General features: G+C 37.7%; 1 protein-coding gene across 8 annotated transcripts in view; it reads right to left on the reverse strand.

Annotated features, from left to right (window-relative positions):
• ANO4 (anoctamin 4) overlaps positions 1 to 25,866 on the reverse strand; it is a 176,518-nt gene that overhangs the window by 40,626 nt on the left and 110,026 nt on the right. For all 8 annotated transcript variants that reach the window (XR_010027577.1, XM_063154795.1, XM_063154799.1 and 5 more), the window contains 7 exons: positions 21,316 to 21,447; positions 11,936 to 12,042; positions 10,005 to 10,060; positions 9,377 to 9,498; positions 2,937 to 3,071; positions 2,095 to 2,191; positions 1,513 to 1,573 (listed from right to left, as the gene is read on the reverse strand). Coding sequence is in view for 7 of the 8 variants with exons in the window: in XM_063154795.1 (XP_063010865.1) it covers positions 1,513 to 1,573; positions 2,095 to 2,191; positions 2,937 to 3,071; positions 9,377 to 9,498; positions 10,005 to 10,060; positions 11,936 to 12,042; positions 21,316 to 21,447 (710 nt within the window). In the remaining variant the exon portion in view is untranslated. The remainder of the gene's footprint in view (positions 1 to 1,512; positions 1,574 to 2,094; positions 2,192 to 2,936; positions 3,072 to 9,376; positions 9,499 to 10,004; positions 10,061 to 11,935; positions 12,043 to 21,315; positions 21,448 to 25,866) is intronic.

Raw genomic sequence — 25,866 nt, forward strand, 5'->3', positions numbered from 1 at the left:
AGAGACAACAAGGCAGGACTGGGCATGGTGAGGGACTCCCCTTACCTAGAGCTGCTTCTCCTACAGCCCTGGATCGGGGCACTGCTAAGACACAGAAACCATGCTGTGAGCACAGCTGTTTTCTGAAAGCACTGTTATTGTTAAAGAGAGACAAAAGCACTGGTGCAAAATCTGCACTCTGAAGAAATGCTCACCAGCAGTTAGGAACACTGCCAGAAATGTTCAGCAATGTTAACCCATCAATTTTCCTACCTAGAGATTTCCCTGCCTGTATATTGTGTTGGAAATTCTCATCTTGGAGAAAGAGTTTGGAAAAGCTGAGTAAGTATCTAAGGGAAATCTTTAAGGCTTAGAAATTTTTGGTGACTCTTAGCTCTGTGTAGCTCTAAAACAAAGACAAAATAACAAGCAGAAACATAAAGACTGTATGATCTGTGGATTTTTCTTAAATGTGATTTGTAATATTTGAATATTTTTAGTATTACATGAAATGGCATAAATAGGCTTGATTGGAGGAAGGAACTGAGACAGACAGGTAAGCTAATCTGTGTTGCTCTAGTGGCTCTCATGTTGCCTCCTGGATATTTCTTACGGTTCAGTAAAGAGATTTGCAGTTTAAAATTGGTTATAATTACTTGGACACCTTTCCAAAGCAGTTGGAGATGTGTGAGTAAGAACAGGAGAACAATGACTAAATCTGGGTAGCTCAAGGACTTGGATGCTGTTTTTGAGTCCCCTTGTAGAGCCATTTTCTACAGTTGTTAACCTTCTCTCACAATGGCTTGGGAGGAGCAAAGAGGCTGGGCATGTTCAGGGATTGTTTGAAATTATTTTTTGTGCTGTCAGAAATTACTGGTTCCTCTTGCCTTCAATTCTGCCTACATGACATAGTAGGAAAAATAGTTGAGCCAAAAATAGAACATTTCTATGGGCAAAATTCAGCCTCCATGGCAACAGTTAGACCACACTTGGATCAATTTGCCATTCAATGAAATCTTTTATTTATTTCATCAGAGCTTTGCTTTCACTGCAACCAGCTTACATGGATCTAAGTTTTACTGCCTTTCTGCAAGGTGGGGAAAAATGCTACTCAATTTTAATACTGACACTAAACTGAACTGCCCTAAGCTAGGAGAAGTCCTGAGCACTAATAAAGAGAAGGCCTTAGTACCAATGGATTTAAAATTGGTTAGAAATTCCCACAGAGTTTTATATATATATATATATATATATATATATATATATATATATATATGTATATATATATATATATACTGTGTAGACACTACATAACTGCATTCATGTTTTTGTTTAAATTAAAAAATTATTATCAAATAAAAACTTGATTCAACCAATTGCATCTTCATATTGCAGAAACAGAAAAGTCTCTACCCTATATTCTTTTTCTTAGTGTCAGATAAAAAGTGTGCTGGAAAATAAAAAGGCCTGTGTTGCATCATATTCTTTAAGAAAGAGACAGTGCAATTACTTAATATCAAAATGAAAACTTACCCCACACTGCCATGAAAACAGCAAAAAAGACAGTAGCTCCATTGTCAAAGAGGTGGGTTACCTGAGAGATATATTAATAATGTGATCAATTTGTGATAATAGGCCTTTATTTTTTATTTTCTCCAACTAAAATTATGTGATCATGAGTTTGGCTGGCCTGACAATCCTAAGGACCCTTCCCTTGACATGTGAAATCCACCTGTGAATTGACAGGACTATTTGCCAGCCTGGCCTGGGACTGACCCTTGCCAACACCAGATGTGCACATCATTTCAGACCCAAAGCACTAATTTTATGGAGCCACACAGAGAGGATGGATGAGAAGATAAAGGCTGATGTCAAGGACACTGTAACACATAGCCCTAGAACACAACCTCTGACACTGCTGAATTTCAAAGTGCAGATTGCATACAAATATTTTACGACCCAAATTAAACATTGGTGAAAGACAGTGTTAATGTTGGGTGAACCTGATCCGTCCCTTCAAGATTTCCTCTACCCAGGCTCACTAAAGACAAATGCAAAAGGCAAAATTCATGCTTTTACCAGGAAGTATCTTTATTTGCATAGCCTAGAACATACCTTGGCATAAATGCAGCTGTCTGACAACCTCATGAAGGGGCAGTATTTATCACATATAGGGCACATTATGATATCTGTGGCTTGGCAGACTTCTTTACTGGAAAAATAGAAAAGACAAAAATTAATAGCTTGATTACTACAACAATCTGCACAACAATCTGTCTGGATTGATAGGCTTTGCTAATATTCAGTTACTTATTGAGCAAAACTGGTCTGTAACTGAAGCCAAGATGTTCATAACTGCATGTGCATAATTAATATTTGCTGACTGTCTAAAACTACAGAGTTTAGTCACAGTTCCAGAGTGCAGTTCTCCAGGGACAACCTAGCACCATCTCTTTACCATTTCCAGCTTCTCCTTGAGCCACAGTGACCTTTGGTAGGAGGAGGGTAAGGATAACTTCAGACAAAGTTATTCTTATGACTCAAGTGCACAAAAACTTAGAGATGCAGCACTCAGCAGAAGGTCCAGGGATTTCTTCATCTGAGGAATGCCTCTCTGTGGTGGATCTTTGGGAAAAGCCTTATAGAGTGTGAAAATTCCCCACTCTTGTGCTGGCCTCTTTAAGAGTAATGGAGGAGTCTGCTTTTTCCCAACTTCATTCTGGCTTGCCAGCACCATTAACAACTGGAGCTGGGCAAGAAGACTTTCCTCTCATCCCAATTCAGGATCATAAAACATGGGAAGCTTGATACTGGGTGCCTTATAACAACTGAGCAGTCTTTTCTTGACTGCTCATTCAACAGTTTAAAATGAAATTATTAACAGCTTGTGGGAAGATCTCTCAAATTATTCATAATAACCCACAGTTGCAATTTCTTTTTAAAAGTTCCCACGTTACCTGACTTGGCAGTGGTTCAAAGTGGTGACTCCATACAAAAAGACAAATAATCCAATGAAGGCAGCTGGGAAGAGCATCCCTGTGTACCAGCCTAACCAGGCAAAGTACAGCCCGATTTTCTCACCAAAGTACCGTCTGTTTTAAAACAAAACACAGCAAAGTTACCTGCTAATTAGAATAATCTACTTAATCTTGCTCACTAGTAGAAAAAATATTTCTATCATATCTGAAGAGTAGATTAAAGAGGATAAAAAGCCTTCAACTAAGCTTTTAAATACACACTGAGGGACCTGCCTCAGTAATGAACTTAAAACATTAATTTAAAAATTCAATAACCACAGTTTACAGTTAGATAAGTGGTGACCTCGTGAAGGAAACACTGAGTTACTTTTAGAAAGCTAATTCTTTGTATGTGGGAAATTGGTGGTGTGCTTTGATTTTGGCCGTTTGATTTTACTGCCTGAATAATTGCATTGAAATAAATTTTATCCCTAAAGCTTGTATAACAGCAAAAATTATTTGAGCTCAAATTAGTTCTAAGAAATTAATTAACCAGAGTTCATTCTCCAATACAGTTTCTTTTCATTTGATTATTTATTTTCTGAGCTCAGTTTCTGCAAAACTAATTTCACAATTCTACTGCAGTGGAAACTGAAGTGCAAGTGAGGTCCATCATCTTGCAATGGTTTGAGGAAAGCAGTCTGAATTGATCCTGATTTTTTTAGATATATTGCTCAAAACTAGCAGCAAAGTAGCCAGAAAGTTTTATCTTGTTATATACATATTAATTAGGAATTTTCCTCCTCCCAAACGCAACCAAACCTTTATTTATGTGCTAGAGAATTCATCAAGCACACAAAAACCTGCTGAACTCATCAGCAGAGGAGCAGAATCATTTACTGTCCTATTGGTTTGTGCACAGTAGATTTTAGGGGATTATTTGCAAGACTGGTTTTAAAGAATCATGCAAGATTATATGCTTGTGTTTCAGACATTTTGTAGACAACTTAAACTTGCACATCCACTCAATTTGAAAATAGCTGCTACTGGAAACACTCTTTCACCCTAATGATGCAATTTCTGATGTATCCAGAGAACAAGTGCAGAGAGCCAGCACTGCTGGCTCCTCTACTCTACCACGAAACATCATTGGCCAAACTTTCTCAGGAAAAATGGAAAGAACTACGACTGTCTCTAGTGCTGAATGCACTGGAGGACACTTGGTCTGGACTGCACAAAATTACCAGTTTTCAAGTTCTTAAAAATTTCCAGTGTGGGAAATATCTCTCTGGCCTGAGCTCGTGTTCTGATGGAAGATACTGATCTGCGGTGACGATTTTCATTTGAGTTTACCAGCTCTGTATAAGAAGCCAAGTATTGTCATTTTGTTTTTATTCTTCTGTCATTCAACAGAGACTCAAATTCCCAGACTAAAGAGACGGTAAGCCAACGCTAACATGCTCAGTTCTGAGAAGGGCAGCAGGTCTGATTGTAAAAAATACACTGCAAACTGCTTTTTAAGACCTGACTTAAGAGTGTAGATGAAACTTTTGGCCTGATTATTTTCCTGACATCTAGGATGTCAGTCTATGCCTGCACCTCCAAAAATGCAAACTCACTTTTGAGCTTATTTCCACTAAATATGGATGACCTATTTTTCTCCATAGTTTAAAGGAGTGAAGTCCACCTAACTTTCATCAAGCTTTATTTTTTACTTCATTCCCTGTACTCAAGGATGAATGCTTCCTTGTTCCAACCCTCTACTGACAAGCATTAATGGCAAAAATAATCTCCCACCCCCTTGAGACCTTCAATTTAATAGTGCAAACCATAGTATTCCTTTTGATCTAGAAATCAAACACCTTCGTCCTAGATGAAGACCCAAGCAAAGTTCAGTGTGTGCATAAAGAAGACTGTCCATGATGGGGAGCAACCCATCTCTGAAAGAAAGGAAAAGGCATCTGAGCTGGGTTTTAAAATTAAATGTAAGATGTTGACATCACTTTGATATGTATTGGTTTAAATATGGATAAACAGCTTTGATATTCCATTATTGCCCTTTGCAACACAGCTGGTACTCTACAGGCACAGGCTGTACTACTGTAAATTGCATCAGGATCAAATTAATATATCAAGTCTTCTGGCCCCATGGTTTGCATATTTCTCCTTTTAGTCTCTGCTCAGATACCACTCAGTTAAATGCTATGGAAAAAAACTATGCCAGTGAGAAGGTCTTTGGAGGGCTAGGTGCCATATTCCGAGCAGTTCCACATTTATTCTAATATGTAATTCAGTTAGTCTGGACCATCATGACCCTCAGGAGATGAAAAATGTGTAGATGCCTTTGTCACTCCCTTCAATTTGCCCCAAATATTTGTCTGAAGAACAAATTTGTTCCTTCTCTTTTTCTATCACTATGTAAAGAACAGATGTTTCATATAGCTTGCTTCAGTGATGGCAATTCTCTCTCATCCAGGGCTCAGCAATGTACACAAAGAATTCCAGAGGTTTCTTCCCAGAATGCATCACTGTGCATGACTTATACCTAAATTTCACCTGTTATCATTCTACTCATTTCAAGGCCTCTTTGAAATTTTCCAGTGTTGATAACATCTTTGTGTTCTTCTTAACTTTGCTAATTAATTACTATCCAATTTTTCAGATTGTTGATATGGACAGAAAAAAAATTGTTTGAGTCTTTAATGGTTCTCCCACAGAAAATTTTCTCCACAACTAACCTAAAAAGGAGAGACATAAAAAATCCCCAAGCACCTAACACAATAATCCATCTCTCCTATCCTTATATATATTGCACCATCAAAATAATAATAAAAATGTAATTTCAGCTTCTCATTGTAAGCTAGCCTGTATACTAGCCCTTCAATACCAGTTACCTTAATGGTGAACTGTATATCCCCTCAACCCATTCCAGTGGTAGAGCTATGACTTAAGTGGGTCAAGATTTCAATATCAATATTTATCAATAAGGCACATTTTTGGAAAGCATTAAGCTACAAAGTCTAATTTCCAACTATGAAATGTGATATTGGATTATCCTATCTTTAATGACCCTCATTACAGAATATTTTGCTTTCAACATGCCTAGGAGGAAGTCGTGGATCTAGAATATAGACTTATCAGGGCTCAAGCCAAGGATCTGTCTATTTTCATTAACTCTTTTGCAAGTGAGAATGAAATCCTGTACAGAACTTTCTACATCACAGAAACTAGAGCTTTCCAGCAGGTGTTTTGGACATATGAAGCTCTCATGTCAGAAAAATGGGGTGGGTAGGAAGGCTTGACAGGAGACTGAAAGGGAGTAGTCAGCTTGCAGTCAAGATATTTAATGGAAACATAGAGCAAAATGCAGATTACTCAGGCATCAGTTTTTGCTTCTAAGTTCATTTACAATCATTTACAATCACTTAAAATCCAGTTTTCTCCCTGCATTTTTGTCCTGTCAATTACATGCACAAGCAGCAGCAGGACCAATTTGTGCATAATCAAGAGGGAAGCAACAATGCACAGAAGTGTGCAGGAGGTGATCCAAAGTCCCCAGGAATCACCACTGCAACAGTTTCTGTTGATTTGCAGGGTCCCAGAGCATATAAATATACTGAGACCTGTTTCTTTCCAATTATAATCAATTCTAAAGGTCACAAATTATTCTTTTAAAGTATCTATAGACACTAAATTCCAAGAGATGTATAATTAAAATCATGGTACCACATCTGTTGACTAATAGGAGTGGCTTTGTAAATTATGCCAACTCTGTGCCACCGTACTGCCACGTGTCTCAAAGCAGACTGGAAGCAGAATCATGCAATTTCCCTCAAATGACTTCTTCTCATTTATTTTTAGTGACTAGTATCTCCATAACAGCCAGCTGATGAGATTAAATGAAATCTGGAGTTGCCAAATTGGCAGCATAGGAGATGGAAACCTCATTTTAACATCTGAGGAAAAAATAAAACAGCACTGGAGTATGAATATTTTCACTTACCATTGTGGTAACTTGACTTTAGGGTAGAAATAGCACCTCTATTGATGACATAAATGTACTATCTACATCTAATTTATTTCTTAGCCTTTTTAAAGCATAATGTCAGCTAACAGTGTAAGTTCTGGCCAGATGTCTGTGGAAGAATCAACATCCAGTCACTCCTTTTGCACAGATGACCACACTACACCATTCAAGCACAATCCTACATAACTCTTATTATGGGGGGAAAAAAGAGATTTTCCTGCTGTAGAACTGGCACTGAGAAAAGCTTCTTTTTAAAGTGTTCCCACTTCCAAGTGAAATGAACAGCAGGTCTTGCTGGTGTCATCAGTTTTTCAAGGAAAAGTCTCCAGCTCAATAGACGTGAACTGCTGAGGGAGGCTGCAGAAGTGGAAGATTCATTCACGGATGCTAGATTACTCACATTTCCTTAGCTCCTCCCAAATCTTCAGATCCTCTGAAAATTCAGCAGGAGCTGAGGAAATGTGAGTACTCCAGCATCTGTGAAGTGAGAAGGAAAAGGCATCCCCTTCGCTTTATTGCCACCCTCATCCAGTGAATCCATCACAGCTGCGGACGTGCTCCAGGCAGCACATGGCAGGCTGGGCTGGGGCTGCAGCTCTGCTCCTCCTGAGTTTGGTGGCTTGAGACTGAGGCTGCTGCCAATGCTCAGGGAATCTCACAGCTCCCCCTGCCCCTCTCCTCTTTGGGTGAACACCTACTCTCAACAGCAGCAGGACGCTCCTGACTTCAGCTAGGGGGTCTATAGCAACGGTCTTTTTTTTTTTAATAGATTTTGAAAAATCTGTCTGAAGAAAAAATAAGCTTTCTTTAAAAATATTTACATTTAAACCCAGGCAATGCAAGAAGGTGGCTACAAAGGTCCAGAATAATCATATCTCTAACATTGCTTATTCTGTTACCATTTATTCTCGTACTTTCACAAACCTTTCAGATGCCTGATCATCAAATTAAACCAAACACCAGATATTGCCTCAAGAGCACTCTCACAAACAAGAAATGATGAAGAACAGTAGCCTTGACCACTATGGAAAAATAGTTATAAAACCATAGAGATGAGTTGTTTGTACTGTTTGTATTGTGATAATAATATCTTGTTGTGTACTGGGAAATGAAAAGCAAAAAACCCCTTCGGTATAACTGTTGGCTCTTCCATAAATCAGAAATTTCTATTGTGTAATTTGACAAAAAATTCCAAATTTCTTTCCAGGGTATTAAAAAAAGAAATAAAAAGCTTTTGGGATTAAATGATGAGATTTAATAAATTCTTTTGTAAAGCATGAAACAATTATATGACTCAGTACAACTCTTAATTGTATTTCTTGGTTAGCTTTTTATCCATGGAAATGAAACTCTCTGTTTTATGAAATGGATAGGTTTTATATGGCCTTAATCAGTAACACTGTCTGTCTCCAGGGCTACCCTCTACAAATCTTTCATCTGCTAACAATTTTGAGAATAAATCAAAGTTTTCTATTAGTTACAGGACTTATGAAAGAGGCAATTCATAAGCTGGACCAATTGAATGTTGTGGATGACCCTTCCTGATGGTCAATGTATCTTCAGTGCTCCTGATACATATGAAGACCTTATTAATAGGCTCTTGTAGCTCCATGTTCCTCTCTTCAAGTAGAAAAAGCCCATTACTGTCCAATATTAGTTCTGCCCCCACAATCAGTAAAGGCTCTGGCTCACTCTATATGCGCAAGAACTATGTAATCCCCTATTAGTGCATGCAAGGCTATTTGAAAACGTTATTTTAAAGGGCTGTAAGAACTTGGAATCACATCTCAGCTTTCTCAGTGTTTTCTTCTTTGTGGACTACTTCCAAGATGAATAAAAATCTGGACAGTGGTGATGTGGCTGGTCTGAGTTAAAGGGCAGTGGTACAGAGGAGACTTCCATCACTGGTGTTGTGAACACAGTAGCACAATCAGCAACTGTAAGCTCTGCTCTGTGCCATTTGTAAGCATCATGAAACTTCCCCCAGAGCTCATTATGTGGTTGCTCTTTGGAAAAAGAAGATCTAGTTGGTGAGAGCCTTTCTTTCACCAAAGCCAACTCCAAGGAGGAACTCCTCCTGTAGACAGATGTCTAATCAAGTATACCCAGTCTCCACAGATCCTTCTCTTCCTTTTTTTTTCCTCTTAAATATTCTGTAAACACTTCATTACAAATTACAGTGTCAGGAAACTCTGGAAGGAAACTTTTTTCTCTTTCAAGTCCTTCTACAAACTCCTCTCTAAATTTTTCTTCGGGTGTAGTGTCACCATGAACTAAATTGCTTCCCATTTCTTCAGGATCAGTTTTTAAAAACCACATGAATAAAATAAGCTTTTCATGGTTTTGTCAGAAGTGAAACAACCTGTGCTCAAAGCATCTCTAATGCTACATAGCAAAAGCAGGTGAGTCTTACCTTACAAGATCCAGGGGCTGGTATTTATACCACACTCCCCAGGAAGCCCAGCACTCATAGAGCAGGTGTCTGTGGTTTTCTGCTCCATGGGTTTTTATTGAATTCTTACTTCTGTAACTTCCCTAAAATACAAATCTGGACATTAATGAATAACAGCAGCAAAAAAGAATATTTAAGAAATCACTCTTATTAGCAGCATGGATAACACAATTTATGCAAACTACATACTTGTGCTCCAAAAGCTAAATATGGCATTAAAAAAAGTCAACTGATGTCACTAAGATTTGAGAATATTCTTACTAAGAAATTTATAGTAGATTTTATTCAAAAATGCAAAGAAAATCTTTGGAGAATCTCAAAAAGCCCCGCAGAGTGTGATGTTTTTCCTCTCTGAAAACATACTGATATTTCAACTCAAAGAGTTTTTACAGAACAAATCTGGAACAACCCTCTTTACTCATCTCTTTTTGCAAGAAATACCCCTAATTTTTCCCCAAGGAAAAAAGCATTGCTAAATGGAAGCATGTCAGAGGCAGACATTAATAAGGTTAAGGATAAATAATTACACAATTAAGAATTAATTTTGTGGGAAATGTCCATTCAAAAAGAAAAAAAAAGAGCAAAATACCTCATGAAGAGGAAATGCAGCTTCATAGGAGCCATTACTGAGCAATCGATTCAGACCTAAGAATCAAAAGTATTCAATTATTTATCAACAGGAGCAGAAAAATGGTGAAGTAAAAAGCAAAACACATTTTCATAAACTGGCTAAATGAAGATGGAAGCCAATTGACAGTACACAATACGCATAGAAAAATGAATCTTCTTTAGAATTTGATAACTAAGAAATAATACAGAGAAAGACTTGCTCCAACATTAATCAAAATCTATCATTTATTATGCTAGAGGCTCAAAGATTAATTTGCCAAATCCATCTTTAGAATAACTTCACTGAAATTGGAGACTTTACACCAGGTTTAAAGTTTGACATTATAAAACATGGTCTGACAAAGCTATTTAGATGAAAGGCTGCATATCTTGAGAGCTAAAATCTTCAGGGTAGGTCTCGACATTTTTGAATTGCAGACCACTAAAGCAACAGAAACTCATCATTTCTGTATGATAACAACTTTTTAAACTGTGTTCAGCTTCTGTCTTATGAAAATTGCTGAATAGACAGAAAGGAACAACACAAGCTGCAGCATTAAAAGACCCGAAAATAAAATCATTCCTATCCATCCTACCACAAAAAAGCAACCATACAACCCACTCACTCAGGCCATGTCCCTCTTTAGTGAGAGCCTGGAGAAATAATGATTGCCGAGATGTTGGTGCTTTTCACTTGGAAAATCACCAAAATAAGACTGTACTGTTACCAAGCAATGCAAAACAATCCACATGAAGAACCTGAAGGTGTTTGAACCCTATTGACCAAGAGGCATAGAGTCTTGATTCCTTTCCTAATTCACAGGGGACAGACAGCAGCAAGAACACAGCCATGAGAGGTATTAAGTCAACATGAGTAACACTTTCAGCAGTAACATCACTATCTGCCTGGCAAAATATGTTTTCTTCCAATGTTTCTGTCAGAAAAGTAAAAGTTGGACAGCAGAGCTGGGCTTTGCTCTGCCCAGTGATCAGTGCAAGGTTGTGTTCACTACAGGTACAGCAAAAGCTGACCTGTGAGGGAGATTGGGATCTTGAGGTAGTCAGGGATTGCAGGTGTTTGGGCAAGATGCAACGTCAGCTGAGCTCAGGGCTATTGCTGCCCTCATCCCAGCAACTGGGAAAGAAAGAAAGAAGTGAAGTTCTGGGATATTTTCCTCTTCAGGAAAAGTGAGGTTTAAACAGCAGGGAAATGAAATAGACTCAGAGCTTTATGGAGATTGTCTGCACATTTGTCTCTGTGTGGTACTCAAGCTGTGTGTGCTCTGTACGGTTTGGCAGAAGGTGGCCACTATTTATCCCTCCTCTATCACTGCCTGCTCTCCTGGGCCTGCATGTGTGCCTCTCCAAATTTCCACTCCATTCACTAATTGAAAATGAAGCCACAGTTATGCATTATTAGGCACAGTTACAGCATTCTTAGCACTGAGGACATCAGTGGTGAACTCCCTTTTGACTTACAGCAACACCAGAGATACAGAGTCCTCCATCCTAAGGGATGGATAGGTATCCAGGGAGAAGCCTGTAGCCTGATATAGAGCAGCACAAATCTTGCCATTCTTCCAAGCACAATTTAAGGAAAGAATAAAGGTTTTCCTCCATGAGTCTCTCTGCTGCACTGCTCCTAATCTGTTAATATTTCATGTTTAAATGAGCCTCTTCCCTTGCAGAGGTGATAAATCCCATGTGGTGATGTGCCTGTGAAAGCTGACTGATATTACAGGGAGATGATCACATCTTCCAGGCAAAGTCCCTACCACAGCAGTGGGTGAGATGGAAACAGTCAAAATCAAGGTGATTAAAAAGGAAGGAAAATAGTCTGTTATGAGGCCAGGCAGACTTCTCCTTTCTTTTTTTAAAGACATATTTAAAAGCACATTGCTCAGTACTTACCAATTTTGTTTTTCCCTTCTTCATATTTCACTCTTTGTAAGATATGGTGTACAATTCTACTTCTTGTAGCATTATTGAAGAAAGTATCTTTGTTGTGTATTATGAAGCTACAACAAAATAAAAACCAAGGGCATGTCAGAAATATGTAATAGCACATTTAAGGCAAATATTTATTTCCATTACTTTCTTTAGCACTCTAAAAATCTACATTATGTAAGCAAGTGCAGGGAGGATAAAAGACACTTGATTTAGAGATGATTAGCCAGGTGAGATGCTGTCAGTAACAGTATTCATTCTCTTACAAAGAATTATGTGGAGAAATCTGGAGAAAGATAGAAGATACTTCAGTATTCATTATGCATCACTTTTAGATAATTCACTGAAAACTACAAAATTCTTGCACAGAAAATTGCAAAAACATATCTTTGTAAGTGCAGCAGTAGAATTTCACATCTGTTCCAGGTTTTTTGTTATGCTTTACCATTAAGAGTCAGTTGGAAATATCTACTTGGTAAACCATTCTTACTGAAAACTGTTACTGAATACTGTGTTAGAAATTAAAAGTATCATATACTCCTACATTTGGTCCTGGAAGCTAAAATGCAGTAGAAAATTAGTTCTCAGAGGCCACTTATCAAGTTAAGTATGAATACAGGTTCTTTGTTCAATAGGTTAGATAGAATAAATTTTGAAAACCCCAGCAAACCCTGTGGATAGGAGACAATATAGGTTTCCTCATCTGTGTTTCTGAAGAGCTGGAGAATTGAATGAACTGATAAATAAAATGTTAAGGTCACAGAGGTGTCATAGAGAGATGAGTCTGTAGGAGAGCACACTAGACAAATTAGACCTTAAATGAGATCATCTTAATCAGGAGCTTGGCGTGGATTCACTTCACCTTCTCTTTTGCACAATGTGAGATTCACTTCCCAGTTTTCCCCTCAGGTAATTTTACCCAAATGAATTTTTTTTTTCCAGAATCAATCTTTACCCATGGGAAATAATATACAACTTTGCACCTCCACAGTAATTTTGAAAAACGAGGAGTCCAACTTCTGGACTTTGAGAACTTCATGTACTCCCTCTTTATTATCAAAATTCTCAGCTGAATTTTCAGTACAATACAATGTGTACGTAAGATCCTTATGTTCTGCTTCAAAGGCTGACAGTAAAAAAATTTCCTAAAGTAAAGATATGTAAGAGAAATTGCTCTAAGAGCACCAGAAGTAATAAAACCTGGTTTTCTAGAGATTACCATGTCATGTCTCCTTTTCCTCATCACCCCAGATACTCACAGGGCATTTCTGTGCCTACAATCTACTCACTACTGTACTCAGTACTTCTGGCTTCCTCCCATTTCCCTGCTATTCCCAAATTCCTACTCATGCCCTACAGTACCTACCAAAGTTAATTAGATTTATGGATATTGGCTGACCACCACGTGCATGCTGATTTACCAGTGGGCTGGTACCAAACAGCAAATGCAATTGGTGTCCACAGGCCACTGCCTTTTCTGTATAGGAACAGTTTGGGGCCACTATGCTACTTCAAGCTGCTGTTACTCAAAAGGTATGTAGGACTGAGCTTATCTTTCAGATACAGAAAGATATGTGGATATAAAGATGCATCTTTACTGCTACATCTGTACCAAATTCAGCTGAAAGTAATCAGTATGTGAAATAATGACTAACAAAAGTATTTTGAGAGAAAAAATATGCTGTATTCATGTAAATCTTAATGCTGATAGAAATTATATTTTATAAAATGTAAACTGTGAAGCAGGTAGAACAGTGCTGTTTTCAGCTGAGGATGGAACTCTGTAATAGGCTGTGTGGCAGCAGAAACAAATGAAAAGGCAGGAGTAAAACAGAAATGAATAGTTAGAGATTTTTGCTCTTTATTTAATTTTCTTTTACTGCCTGACTATCCAAGATCCCACCTCCCAGACAGTTAAAGAACTGTGAAGATAACTTCTCAGATATCAAAACAGCACAGTAATTCTCATTCTGACTTAGCTTGACTTGTCATTCTGACGAGTTCTTGTAGGATTCAACTGCGAATTGGATCACCTTATCTGGGAAACCTGCAACATGGAACCAGATAACACCTTAATCTATTTTCCTTGTAATACAAGGTTGTTTTGCTTGTCTGTTATCACAACTGTCTCATACTGCAACTAGAGATAGCCATTTCAACATCTTTTCTGAAGAACTTGTTTAATAGTTCTGTTTCTATTTAAGAATTTCTATTCTCATGAGTCATGAATGCAAAAAGGCAAAAATCAGGGATTATGTGATCTCTAAAAACCAAAGAAATAATCACTTGTTTAAAGAAACACTTCAGTAATTTGCATTCATTTGCAAACTTAGTAATTGTGTTATTATAGCTTTTGATCTCAGGTGGGCAAGAAGAAATAACCAGACGTGTCTGTGAAGCAGATGTAAACACCTCAGTATGAGAACTGCCATGAAGAACTCTGCCTGTTCCAGAATAGCTGAAGCAGTCCCAAAACACCTGTGAGAATAAGAGCTGCAGAGGTTCTGCCCTGCCCAGTCATGTGCCAGCAAGGGTAGGAGGGGGAGAGGAGAGGAAGGACTCACCATATTCAGAGTGTGTCAAAAACATGCCCTTGAGTGTTTTCCAAAGTTATTCATGAAGACATGGATCAAGAAGAGATGCTAGACTTCAGCAAAGGTGAAAAAGTAGTGCCAAAAATGAGTCCTCTAGATGTCCTGAACCATCCCTAACAATATCATTATTTTGGGATAGAACTGCATGTGATAACATTTAAAAATAATCCTCACTTATTTTTGAACATATTTTGAACATAGGGTTTTATAAATTAGAACAATGTCAGGGAGGTTTCAATTTATCTCGAAAGTCACAGCAGTTGCTCTTGTCAGGGGAGAATCAGGCAGCTCAGTGTAGGGCTTACCCCTTTCAACCACCACCCCATCTTCCCAAGCTTCATGGGCGTTTCTTCCCCCCAAATTTCTGTGCTTCACTTTGTCTTATTTCTGAATGTGGGTGGTAAATCCATATTCATGGAATAATCATCAAAGCTATTCCATGTTCTACAGCATCCAATGAAGAACTCAGAGGAGAAATATCTTCTCAGTCTGTGAAGAATCCCACACTTCAAATTTCAGTTCACAGGGGCCAGAGCTGAAGACAATTTCAAACTAGGTACACATAAACATTTATCAGACATTACTGAGCTATGAACTGTATAAAGCAGAAGCTTTCTAGTGAGTTTTTTAACCCTTGTTGCTTTTAGGTGGAAGAATTTCTTCTGCTGTTCTGTTTCTGCTGCCCTTGTTAATTTTCAGATTTCAAGGATTTGAATATTCATAAGAGCAATACAACTTGTTTTCAGGCTCAGTAAGGGTTTAAACTTTATTTATGAGACTCTTCACTGATGGTTTTCATCATTTTGTCGCCTCTTTTGTAAGACAAAAAATAAGTAAGGATTAATACATTATATTTTTTTACCTGTGAAGTTAATGTATAGGTAGATAAAGCCAGTGATTTATTCCACAACATCTATAATAATTAACTTGGTCCTGTAAGTCTTATGTGTGTGAGCTATCCTTACTCAAAAAAAAATCCCAATGAAGATAATGAGAGTACTTTTGGAAGGAAAGCTTCCAGAGTTGATCCTTAATTAAAGTCCCTTTCAAAAATGTCATTCTGGAAATACTGCTCTTACATTTGTGCTGTAAGAGACATGAAGAGTCAGTGAAGGTTAATTGCTTTGAAGCTATATTTGTAACCTTTTTAACTAAACTGTGAACTGGAAATTTCAAACTATCTTTCTGTGGATAGGAAAGCACAGCAAAGCTAACTGTTGTCTAAAGGAAGACCTCAAATAGTGCAAATTCAACCAAGAAAAAAATACCAATGAATTCCTGTTCACACATTGTCTTTGGTAATTTTGCAGGTTTTACAAACCCTTAAAGTGTAAATTTAGCTCTTGCATCTTTGAATACACATTTGAAAAACAGTGGGTTTGCTTTTCTTGCTTTATTTTACTTGTTATATTTTGGGAAAGCAAAAGGCAGGAAAAGGCTGTTTTCTGCTTCAGTGACAAGATAGAAAAAGATGAAATCTGAACACCTGTGGCCTGCTGACAAAGACACAAAGGGGGGATGGGTGCATGCACAGATCCGTGTGTATCTTTGCACTGTGGGTCCGCAGACACTGAAGCAGTCTGACGCCATATCTAAAACTGCCTTCTGCTGGAAGCAGAACAAACTAAGAGCACAGATGTGGTTGGAAGTAGTGATCTCTATGTGAGTAGTGTATTCCTTAGCACAGGAAAAATGCCCAACCTTCTGTACTCCCAGGTAAATCACAGGGCCAACAGCCAACCTGTTGGCTGAGGTAATAGCAGGTTTTTAGCTAATTTAACGTAGAGCAAGTAAATCACCAGGTGTAGTAACAGCAACAACACGAGTTTGTAGTGCTCCCCTGAGAATAATACCACACATTTCTCTACTTTATTTGTTTGAAAATGGTTATATTATTAGCACTTGCTGATTTTCATTTTGCTTGATTTTTAAGGCTGCAGCTAACTGTCTTGTTTATGTAAAAGGACATTTTTATTAATGGTTAGCAGGGGGTTTTCATATCATACAAGGCCTAAAACAGGGTCACTTTGGGACGAAGAATGTTGTAGTGGCTCTCTCTGTTTCCAATTTGGCACCACAGCCTCAAAACTGCCAAAGTAAAACAGAAAGTCATGAAAGTGCTGAATCTCTCCTCCACCTTCCTCTGCCTTTGCCCCAGATCAGTCTTCTCCCCGATCGCTTCTTGATTTAACTTAGTTCACTTAGAAATATTCACCTGAAGTAGAAGGAGGGAGCCTTTTATATTTTTCAGGGATGCCCTGCTTCTTTCTATTTTTGTGCAATTAAAACTTCCAGAATCAGAGGGAATAAAAAAACCCAAAACAACATTGCAGGGCATGTCCAAGTTTGGCAGCACAAAGATTTGTTCGAGAGCAGGATTTGCAAAACTGTGATTCCCCATTTATAAAAAGCCATTAAAAAATGTATAGTTATTATACTGTAGATGTATTTAAACATCAGAATGACCATCCTGGTTCAAAACAAGTAAGTGTCCATGCAGCCTTGTGCCATGTCTCCAGTTGTAGCAGATCCCTGATCTATCCATGATTTTGGGGTGAGGGGACTCAAGGCACAGATCATCTTGGTAGACATGGAGTTTGTTAAGATCAATTTGAACATCTGGAAAAGCTTGAAAAGACAAGTTGTCTTTGAGAGACACATATCTTGGAAATCTGGAAAAAGTATAAGACCTATGTACCACAAAGGGACATAATACAAATGAGAAGAACTCCATTAACCTCTGGTACGCACGGCTTAATTAATCGAGTTACTATCCTAGTCCTCCTAATTGAGTAAATTTTTAATCTTATTTTCACTAAGTAATAAATATTTAAGTGGTTATTCAATTATATATTAGGTTAATATTTAATCAAAGAGTTTATTGCCTTTGAAAGATAAAACAAAGGGGAAATAGTTCCTGATATAGAGTTTGAAATCTCTAAACAGCAATTAACATATTTCCCTAGCTAGTGTACAGTTATCTCAGAAATTGCAGCTAATTGCTGCTGTTACTATTCCCAAGTGATTAGCAGCTGACTACATGAAATAAATAAGATGTAGTAGAAGAACATCTAAGTGTGTCTAATGGTAAACATTTCTCACATCTTGTGCATTTGTGTAATGGATAATTTTCAGAAGAAATACTTTGGTATAAACACAGTCTTTTCCAAGCTGTGGCTGCAAAAAAGAGACACTACTCAGAAGTCTATCTTGAAAACAATAACTTTGTATTCAACACAATTAAAAAAAAGTGCTTGGCAGAACTTCTTTCCTCCAAAAAGAGATTTTCTATTACTGAAGAAATAAGATTAATTTTGGTCTTCTCTTGTACTGACAATTTTGTGATATACCCTATGAAGTATGCCATAATGCCTTTAAAAGAAAACCTGAAGCTGTGCTGCAAAAATTAGAGGCACATCTTACAAATGTCATTCTTGTGTTCTCTTCTGTACCAGTTTTGGACAAAGGACAGACGGCTAGCTGTGCCTCTTAAAACAAACTTCATTTTATTTTGAAAGCTGAATTTCTCCACTTCTGACCTTTTTTCATCTGAATGGGAAAGAAAAATGCAAGAAAGAAAAAGTCTATTGATATGATCTACTAAAATTGCTTATACTCCTTGTATATCAATATTTAAAAAATATTATTTCCTATGGAAATTAGCTCTGGTAAGGTTTTTTTCTTAATTATTTTCCTCCCCAGACACCAAATTGTAAGTATTGTCAGTTTTTTGTCTTTCCATGCTTTTAAAAGAAACTATCACAAATGAAGTTTCTACTCAGATAATATAAAATCTGTATCAGACTGGAGCCCTCTATGTGGAAATTACGGCTAGATCACAAAAGGTAAACTGCCTGTTCTTTGGTGATGTTAAAGACATCTGATGCTATGAAGAAAGGAAGAAATAAAGAATTTTAGACCCAAATTGCAGTATTTCAAATATAGCCAAGCTCATATGAATATTTAAGGCATAATATTTTAGAAAATGCAAAGCACATGAAACCAGGAAAAAAGGAAGAATTTGGCAGCCTCTAGGTAGGATATGTGGCAAAATCTACTGTGAGGCAATGGAGATCTTATCTGAAAACAAAGGGTATGGAGTTTTATGCTTTCGAGATGGTTGTAATGGTGAGTGATTTACTTCATGGTCTTCATTAAGCATATCTTGGAAAAATGGTAATTTATGACAACACAGAAATCTGAAATATTTTCAACTGCCATAAATACATATCTTGCTCTCCAGAAATACTTGTACAATAGCCAGAAAAATCCTCAGCAGTGTAATTAAAAGACTGATTATATATTTTAGGCTCCTGTGGGTATTTCTCAAAGAATAGTTTAATGTACTTCCTACCATCTCTTCCTCTCACTTAGATTCTAGATTTGCAGGAAAATTGTATGGCTTCTACTGTAAACTTAAAACTCAAAATCTGTACATAAGTTCTGACAAAAAGCAGACACTGGTGGCATTTTTTCAGCTATGACCTTATTACAGTGCAAAAGGACTAAAAAACTTGCATTTATTCTGCATTCTCTGAGGACTTCAAGAACTGAATGAGTTACAAACATTTGCTTTGCTCAAAAAATGGCCATATGTTCAATGAAAAGTCTTAAACAACACTGAGGTCAGCTAGCTGAACGCTGGTGTGGTACTGGGACCCCTCCAGTCCTGTACTGCTCTCTCTGAATCAGTTTTGGCACAACTGCGTGATGGAAGAGGAGGCAGAGTCACAGCTAAAGGCCCCAGAGCAGGAAAGAAATCATCACTGCTCTTCTAGACTATAGGATGATGTGGTCTTGGAACACTGAACTCCACAAGCAACCACCCAAGACAAGTTTGTAGCCTCCAGTGTAATTACATTGAATTAGTCATATGGTGAGAGCAAAACCTTAACCACCCCAAATATCAAAATGTATGGACTTTTCTTACCACTGACAAAATGCAAGCTAAATTATCATAACATTACTGTAGATGGCAATTCTTCTTTTCAGCATCTCAAGAATTTCAGTAATCATTTATTTTCACATTCCTAAAACAATATTGTGAGTCTCTGGTTTAAAAAAATTGAAATACCTGCATGCAACTCAGTAGAAAAATATTGAACAAGTCACTGTATTTCAAAATTCTAGTGAAACAAAACAGGCCAGGCACGGGAAACAGGCTGAAGCATGATAGGAACACCACTGCTGTCAGAGCCAGCCTCTTTTGGGAGAAGGAGGCCAGCTCAGCCAACATTTTATAAACCCCTACACAAAAGGATAGGAAAACTACACACAGAAAGCTAAGCAGAGAATGTCAGGTCTGCCAGGGAGTAAAATTTCCAAGGCTGCCATGATGTAAAAGAAGCATCAAACAACAGCAGGAGTGTTAATGAAACTAACACCTCTTATAAACTCTCCTGCCAGTTTACCAACATGAACATGAGCAAGGCAGAAGAATGAAAAAAAACAAACTCTAAAAATACTCTTCATAAATGTCAATTCTCCTTTCAGCCACAAAAAAAATCTCTCAGAACAAACTACCAACCCCTTTCCCACACGCAGTAATTTTAAGGGAAGTTAGCAGTTAATATTGATGGTAATAAAACCATTAATGCTGACATCCCAATTTATTAGGTTTTAGTATCACTAGTCTATTCTCAAACTAATTTTGAGAATTTTGAGGGTCAGTTATTGTGCCCTGCTCTTCCTCTTGCAGGGCACAATAACTGACCCATCTCTGTATCAAACAGACTTCTATTGAAATTTCCCTGGAGTTTTGCACCTGTTCTTGTTTTTCTGCTGTATTTGGAGAGATGCCATTTGTGGCAGAGGTTTATTTTATTCATTTTTATTGCAGCTAGTAAATCAAATCCCTGAAAAATTATTCATTCAAAATGAGGTATTTCAGAGCTTTATCAACCTGGCTTCTCCCTGAATAAAACCAGATTTCAGAATTTGGAGCAATCTATAATTCATTCTCTGTCTTCTTTTAGTACCCTCAACAGTGCTGCCTAATCTTTGTGGCTTTGCTCTCAGCCAATGACTGTTTCCCATATCACAAACACTGTAACTACCCAAAAGACATCAAAACTTTAACATCCCTTAAATTTCATACGAGTTATGGAAGTTATGTGGGGCTTTTTCTGCTCTGCGTTTTGCAAGGGAATAAAGGCTTCTTGTAGCCCAAGTGATTTCTCTGACATTTGTCCAACACTGGTGCTATTGGTGGAAAAGTGTCACTGCTAGGTCTAAACACTGTCTGAACACTGCCATTTTGCAAGGAGTTTTACTTCTGTAAAATTGAAAGAGAAATGCAATCAAATTGACATTGTCTGTTTTCTTTAGAGTTTTGTTTGTTCTACAGTCATAACTAGGAATGAAATGCAAGTATCAGTATTTCAACAATCAGTGATGAAGGACTTGTTTTGATTATGCTAAAGACATAAGGAATGCTGACAAAAGTTTTAATCACATCTTTAAGTGAAAAAGAACAATTGCAATTCTGACCTGAGAGAAAATAGCCATTTGATGTCTTGAAGGATGTAGTTGAAATTCCAGTGAATTAAAAAGAACTTTCCCATTGATTTCCTTAGCTTTGAGCTGGACTTTTTGTTAATAGAAACATAGACTAGCTATCTCCCTTTTTGTGAAAAAGGGCTAATATTAAGGCACTAGTCCTTAAGACATGAACAAAGAAATCAATTTTTTCCCAGGTGAATCCAGAAGAAAAGTTTTCACCTTGCCACTGAGATGTGATAGAATACTCACTGATGGATCCTTTGTTGGCTGAATGGAGCAGTATAGCAGTCATTCTCCTCCAGATCTGGCAGTGTTTCCTTGTCCAGTTTCATTGGCTTTCTGGGCAGCCATCCTCGGAACCTGCTTATCTGTTTCTCGATCCTGCAGCACATGATAAGTATGAGCATTTGTGATAATGGGTTTTTCCACTGCATTATGAAGTACAGGTTGTCAAACCAGGACACTGAATATTTACAATTAGGAAAGGTGCAATGTCTTTTGACTTCTGTTGAGGCAGACCAAATTACATATGCCGAACTCGATTACTCATAACCAGCTTTCTGCAGAGGAGCATTTATTTTGTCTCATCAGAAAAGCAACGCTGATGGTACATGCTGCCATAAATCTTATTAAGCCCAATGAGTGCTTGGCATGTTCTCTAAATCTTTATTTCTCACATTTTTAGTTAGTTTAAAATTCAGGCTTAAGAAATGTTAGATTTTGGACATCTAAACATTAGTACAGTAGAGATTGTAACAAAAATCTTTGGCAGCTAAACCCAGCAAGTTACAGGCCATTACTGCTCTCCATATGGATTCTTACTTTGCAATTGATCCTATTACAAAATAGGCTACTTTGTTCATTTCATTGTTTCTTGCAACACTACAACCTCCATGAAACCAGAACTCCGGGTGTATAAGCTAACAAGTGACTGCTATGCAGATTCTTACATTTGGAAGGTGAAGACAAACAGTGATTGAGCTGAATAAAGGGCAGATTTAACTACAGGTGCACTCATGCAAAGATACACAGTGAAATGAAGGGAACAACCAGAACTCTTTGGAGAAGGCAATCGAAACCAAATTCAAATCCATACTAGAATGCTATAATGAAAAGCTCCTAAGAAAGCTGTGTTTAGCACAGTGACTCCTGCTCCAAGTCCTAACCACTGATCCCTGCAAAAATCATGGACTGCAAATTATGGAGTGTGCCCATACTACATCACTGTTTGAATGTTTCCAGAAGCGGAGCTAAAGGATGAGAATTTACTTCCCTTTGAACTTAAAGCTCAGTTCTGAAAGAAACTCAAGGACTGGAAATATGGTTGGGTTTTTTTTTTTTTTTTTTTTTTTTTTTTGTAGTTGTTGTTTGGTTATTTTGGGTTTTTTTTTTGAAACAGCCAACATAAGAACTCTTAAGACCAGCAAATGCTGGTACCTCTGCACAGCCAATTTGAGGGAGGACAACCCATATCCAGGCAGCAATATATGGGAAAGTGATGTGAAAATGTTACACATTGTCATTTAAAATTCATAGAGTTTTTCCTGGAATAGTCAGCCTTCTTCCACCAGGTTTTAAATTGGACAAAGAAGCTAATGCTTATTTTTAAACATGTGCACATTTCAAAACTGTAAATAAATCAGCTGTACCTGTTAAAGTCTCATTTCTGCACTTCCAATCTGGAATAGCATGATGGGGCAAAGGGTGTCAGATGTTGCATTTGTGTGCAAATTTATCATCAGGACTGTTTGGGAAAACTGGAATATGCATGTAAACTTAATATAAGATTTAATTACTTAATTAATCATAATCTCTCCGTGGGCAGTGTTTGCACCGAGTTTGAGCAGTTTGAGCACAGGAGGAGGTGGTTTGCAAATGTCTGTGCTGAATGCAGGTGAGATGTCAGATCCCAGGGCTCTAAAGGGCCTGATCCATTGTAACTCTCCAGCTGCAGCATCCTGACAGCCTTGAGCTAGTCTGTGTAGGCAGATAGAGATGCCAAGGGAAAGTAAGTTCAGGGGAAATCCCTGTCCTTTGGCCTCTGGTTTTCCCCCTGTAAATTCAGTAAGCCCTGTGTATATTCAACAGGCTTAGCTTGTCTGGGTATGGAAAAGGGAGGAGGGATTAGGAAGAGGGTTTTTCTAAATATCCTGTTCCATTCCTGTTAATTAAACTCGTTTGAATTCTCAAAGCAATTAACACCCCTGCCCATCTGCAATCCTTTCCCATTCATGCTGCAAGTCAATGTGCGCGTTTGAGATACTGCCTGCTGCAGGTTTATCACACCACACAAGCACAGCACAAGGCGACTGAGTGCTTTCCCCACTTAACAGCAATGCATTATTCATGCTGGCTTCTCACGGAGTGTACCCAGAATTCGAGTGGTTTGCCATTCCCAAGACTCAGATTACTTGGCATGCTCAGTGAGCCTGCTGGCAAACGGGTCAGAAAAGGTTGCAAAACCTTACTGCAAAGCACAGAACATGCAGTACAGCCTCCTGCAGGGAATGCAAGCCCCCCTAGATATCTCCTTGGAAAAGAAAAATAACCAAGTTTTAAAATTTCCTCCAGCTCATTCCAACAGTGCCGTCAGTCGGCAGTGCAGGTTTTGTACTCTACAGGATCATCTCGCAAAAAGAAAAAGCTGAAAGGGTGGTGTTGGTGCTAACAAGTACAGACACAAGGGTTAAAAATCTAATGTTTTATCATTTCTTCAAGGCTAATCCATGCCTCATTTTCCCCAGACTCAGCTGAATAGGGGAACGTTGTTTAGAAAGCAGTGTGACCTACTCAGGAACAATTGGGTGATGGAGTGATAAAGAGGTAGCTGCTTCACGCAGTACCTCAAAGACAGAGTGTCTCCCACTTCAATCCTGCCCCTGCTCTCTAAGCCTAGCCTTTATTTAGCACCCACTTTCTAAAGATACATATTGTGTTTAACTCACGCAAAGAGTTTCTCAAAAAATTTAAATGAAACTGTTTTCTCACCATAAAGTAGGATAGGGATAGAAACGTTTTTCAAAGAAAAATCAGGAAAAGAAAAAAAGGTTTTGAATTGGACTGATTTTTATGAGTGGGTCAGCTTTCATAGAACTTTATGCATATTGTGGTGTTAGCTATTCTATTAGTTTAGTTTCAAACCATGATGCAGGTGCTATAAGGTGTCTGATACCTTTTCTTTCCTTTAAAGTAGGGAAGTTTTGTGATTTGAAGTGTTGAGATCACCAGAATTTTTCAGAGAGAAAATTCAAGTCAGGTTCACAAGTTGCAAGAGACCTGCTCTAAACTTCTTTCTAAAATAAATTTTGCGCAAATGTCAACATAACTTTGGATTAACTCAAAAAATGAAGAAAGGCTTTGGGTACTTGTAATCTACACTGAACTATGAGTAGAGGAAATAGATACTTTTATTGAAGCCATATATCTAAGTTTCACATAGTGAAAATAAAGCTGAATATGTTTTATTTTTCCCCTCTAGGGCCATTCAGTTACAGCTTTTCTTCCTCAAGTAGCTATTTATAGACCTGAATATAAAAACTGAATTTAGTGTTCTCATCACTCAGGAACTAAATACCAGAAAAAGATCATACCTCTTCCCATCCTGACTTCAAATTGCATCCTGACTCATAAGAAAATGAATGTGAAGCAAAACTTCGTATAACACATATAAATAATTGGAACCTTCACCTTCTCCTTCCTATCTATTGCTTTAGTCAAAGCAGCCATTTCACAAGACCAATTCCAAAGCTAACAGCTGCTATAGCATCTATTGTAAGGTGGGAATGGAAAATAAGGCAGCATCAACAAGTTTTAGAAGATTTGTGTGCATTTATTACTGTGTGCCAAAGAGGGATAAAATGTCTCAACTCCACAAAAGGCTCATTTGGTGCTTATTAATGTGAAAAGGCAAATTCCATAATGTGCTGGTGCTGTCAAGTTACCAGCACACTCTGACATAACTTAATATCCAAAGTGCTTTTTATTATGCTCATACTGCAGAGTGATCATCCCATGGATGCAAATATATTGACATTATGTGCAAAATGGTACGGCTGTTTACTCCAAAATGCTGGTATTTCAAATTTAATTTTTCTCTCTTAGAGGTTCTTGAGAATATTTCCACTGACCTCAGTAAAAGAGTAGATTAGGGGCTGACTCCTTTGAAAACTGCATCAAGAGTACCATGGCATTAAATACCACATACAGTGAGAGAGATAATTGTACATATATAAATGATCTGGTTTTGCCAAGTCTGTACAGTTTTTAGGCATTTTGGAGATATTTTCATTTCATTTTCCAAGGTATCAAAAAGAAAATGCAAACTGCTGCAGGAGAAGAGCTTCATTGCTTGAAGTCAGACATAACCTGGGCATCAAGCATAACCTTAAAGGTATTTAATAATTGAGTGAAAGCACTTCAAAGATTCTTGGAAAATACACATCTCTCAAGCTTGGTTCATTGGCTTTCTATCTACCAACAAAGTACTAAGCATCCCCATGGAGGATGCAATAAATAAATAATGCCATCACTGTTACAAGTAAGCAGGGTTCATGGAAATGGAAAACCCCCTGTAACTGTGGTACTCTAACCCCAAGAAACTCCCTAATGAGCTACATGGAAAGAAAGAGGTACAGCATTTGCCCTAACATCTGTTTCTTTAAAGACTCCATCAGTTGAAAAATATTTTTTTATTCCTAAAAAAGGCAAAACTGATAAAATTAGTTGCTTCTTTCACAATGCTGATGCCTTAAAAATGCAACTTCTGTTTGGTTATTTTTGTAGATGTTCTAGTATGTAACT

Source organism: Melospiza melodia, chromosome 4 (genome assembly GCF_035770615.1).
Source record: "Melospiza melodia melodia isolate bMelMel2 chromosome 4, bMelMel2.pri, whole genome shotgun sequence".
In the NCBI taxonomy this organism is placed as follows: domain Eukaryota; kingdom Metazoa; phylum Chordata; class Aves; order Passeriformes; family Passerellidae; genus Melospiza; species Melospiza melodia.